Source organism: Clytia hemisphaerica, unplaced genomic scaffold (assembly GCF_902728285.1).
Source record: "Clytia hemisphaerica strain Z4C2 unplaced genomic scaffold, Clytia hemisphaerica genome assembly, whole genome shotgun sequence".
Taxonomy (NCBI): Eukaryota; Metazoa; Cnidaria; class Hydrozoa; order Leptothecata; family Clytiidae; genus Clytia; species Clytia hemisphaerica.
The window spans coordinates 1-943 of record NW_027103646.1 but is presented as its reverse complement, the minus strand read 5'-3'; the positions used below and the strand labels follow the sequence as shown (position 1 = coordinate 943).

Below are 943 nucleotides of genomic sequence, written 5' to 3'. Positions count from 1 at the left end.
CATCAATGCTGATTCGATGAGATCGGATTCCTCGAGATAATCAACTGCATCTGAAGGTGAAGGATGTCGAGAGGTAGCGTCTGATGCTCCATTGAAGCGTCCTGGCATGTGAACGATGCTGAAGAACCATGGCAATGTTCTCTGTTTTATTCGAAATAAACGAGTGTTCTTGATTTCATCAAGTCTACGGTCGCCGAGGAGTTTAGTCAAAGGTTTGTGATCGGTAACTACGAGTAAGTCATCACAACCCAACGTAAAATATCGAGTCTGTTCGAGGCCCTAAGCCACACCTAAAGCCTCTCCCTCTATAGGTGCATAACGCCTCTCAGCATCTTGGAGAAAACGAGAACCGGCAAGTGTAATCTTCCAACCGTTTGGGCAACAATCGGGTAGAGCAGATTGGCAATTACAATGTTGTTGAAGAAGAAAATAACCAATACCCTTGCATGACCAGTCTGGCCGTAGGCACGTTGGCTTCTGTAAATCAAAAATCTCAACACCCTTTCTAATAGCTTCAATTATAGCTGTCTTAGACTCGTTAAATGCCGTGTCAAGTTTATCTGTCCACTCGAAAGGATGTTTCGGGGAAAGGTATGGTCGAAATATGGCGAGGTGGTCTCTCAGCTGAGCGTAGTTGGCGACTTGATTTATCAGCCCAAACCAGCTCCTGATGTCGGTTGTGGACTGCGGTGTGGGGAAATCTCTGATGGCATTCAAGTACTTTGGGAGTGGTTCGATTGTGTTGTCGGACACCTGGAATCCAGCAAATTCGACTTGCTTCTGCGCAAACTGAAACTTCTTTGGATTAAGGACTGTTCCGGATGATCCAAGTTTGATGAGGAGATCGATGGTTCTCCACCAGTGTTGCTCCAATACGTCGTCATGGTGCAGCATGTCATCAACGACCCGTTCCTTGCGCTCAAAGGTTGATAGTGTTGCATCG

The 943-nt window shown here is 46.3% G+C and overlaps 1 protein-coding gene across 1 annotated transcript; it reads right to left on the bottom strand.

The window, feature by feature from the left end:
• Nucleotides 1-279: 279 nt before the first annotated feature.
• On the bottom strand, nt 280-894 carry LOC136802963 (uncharacterized). Its single transcript, XM_067059697.1, has one exon. It carries the CDS (start codon nt 892-894, stop codon nt 280-282), a length of 615 nt encoding a protein of 204 aa, XP_066915798.1.
• Between the last annotated feature and the right edge of the window lie 49 nt (nt 895-943).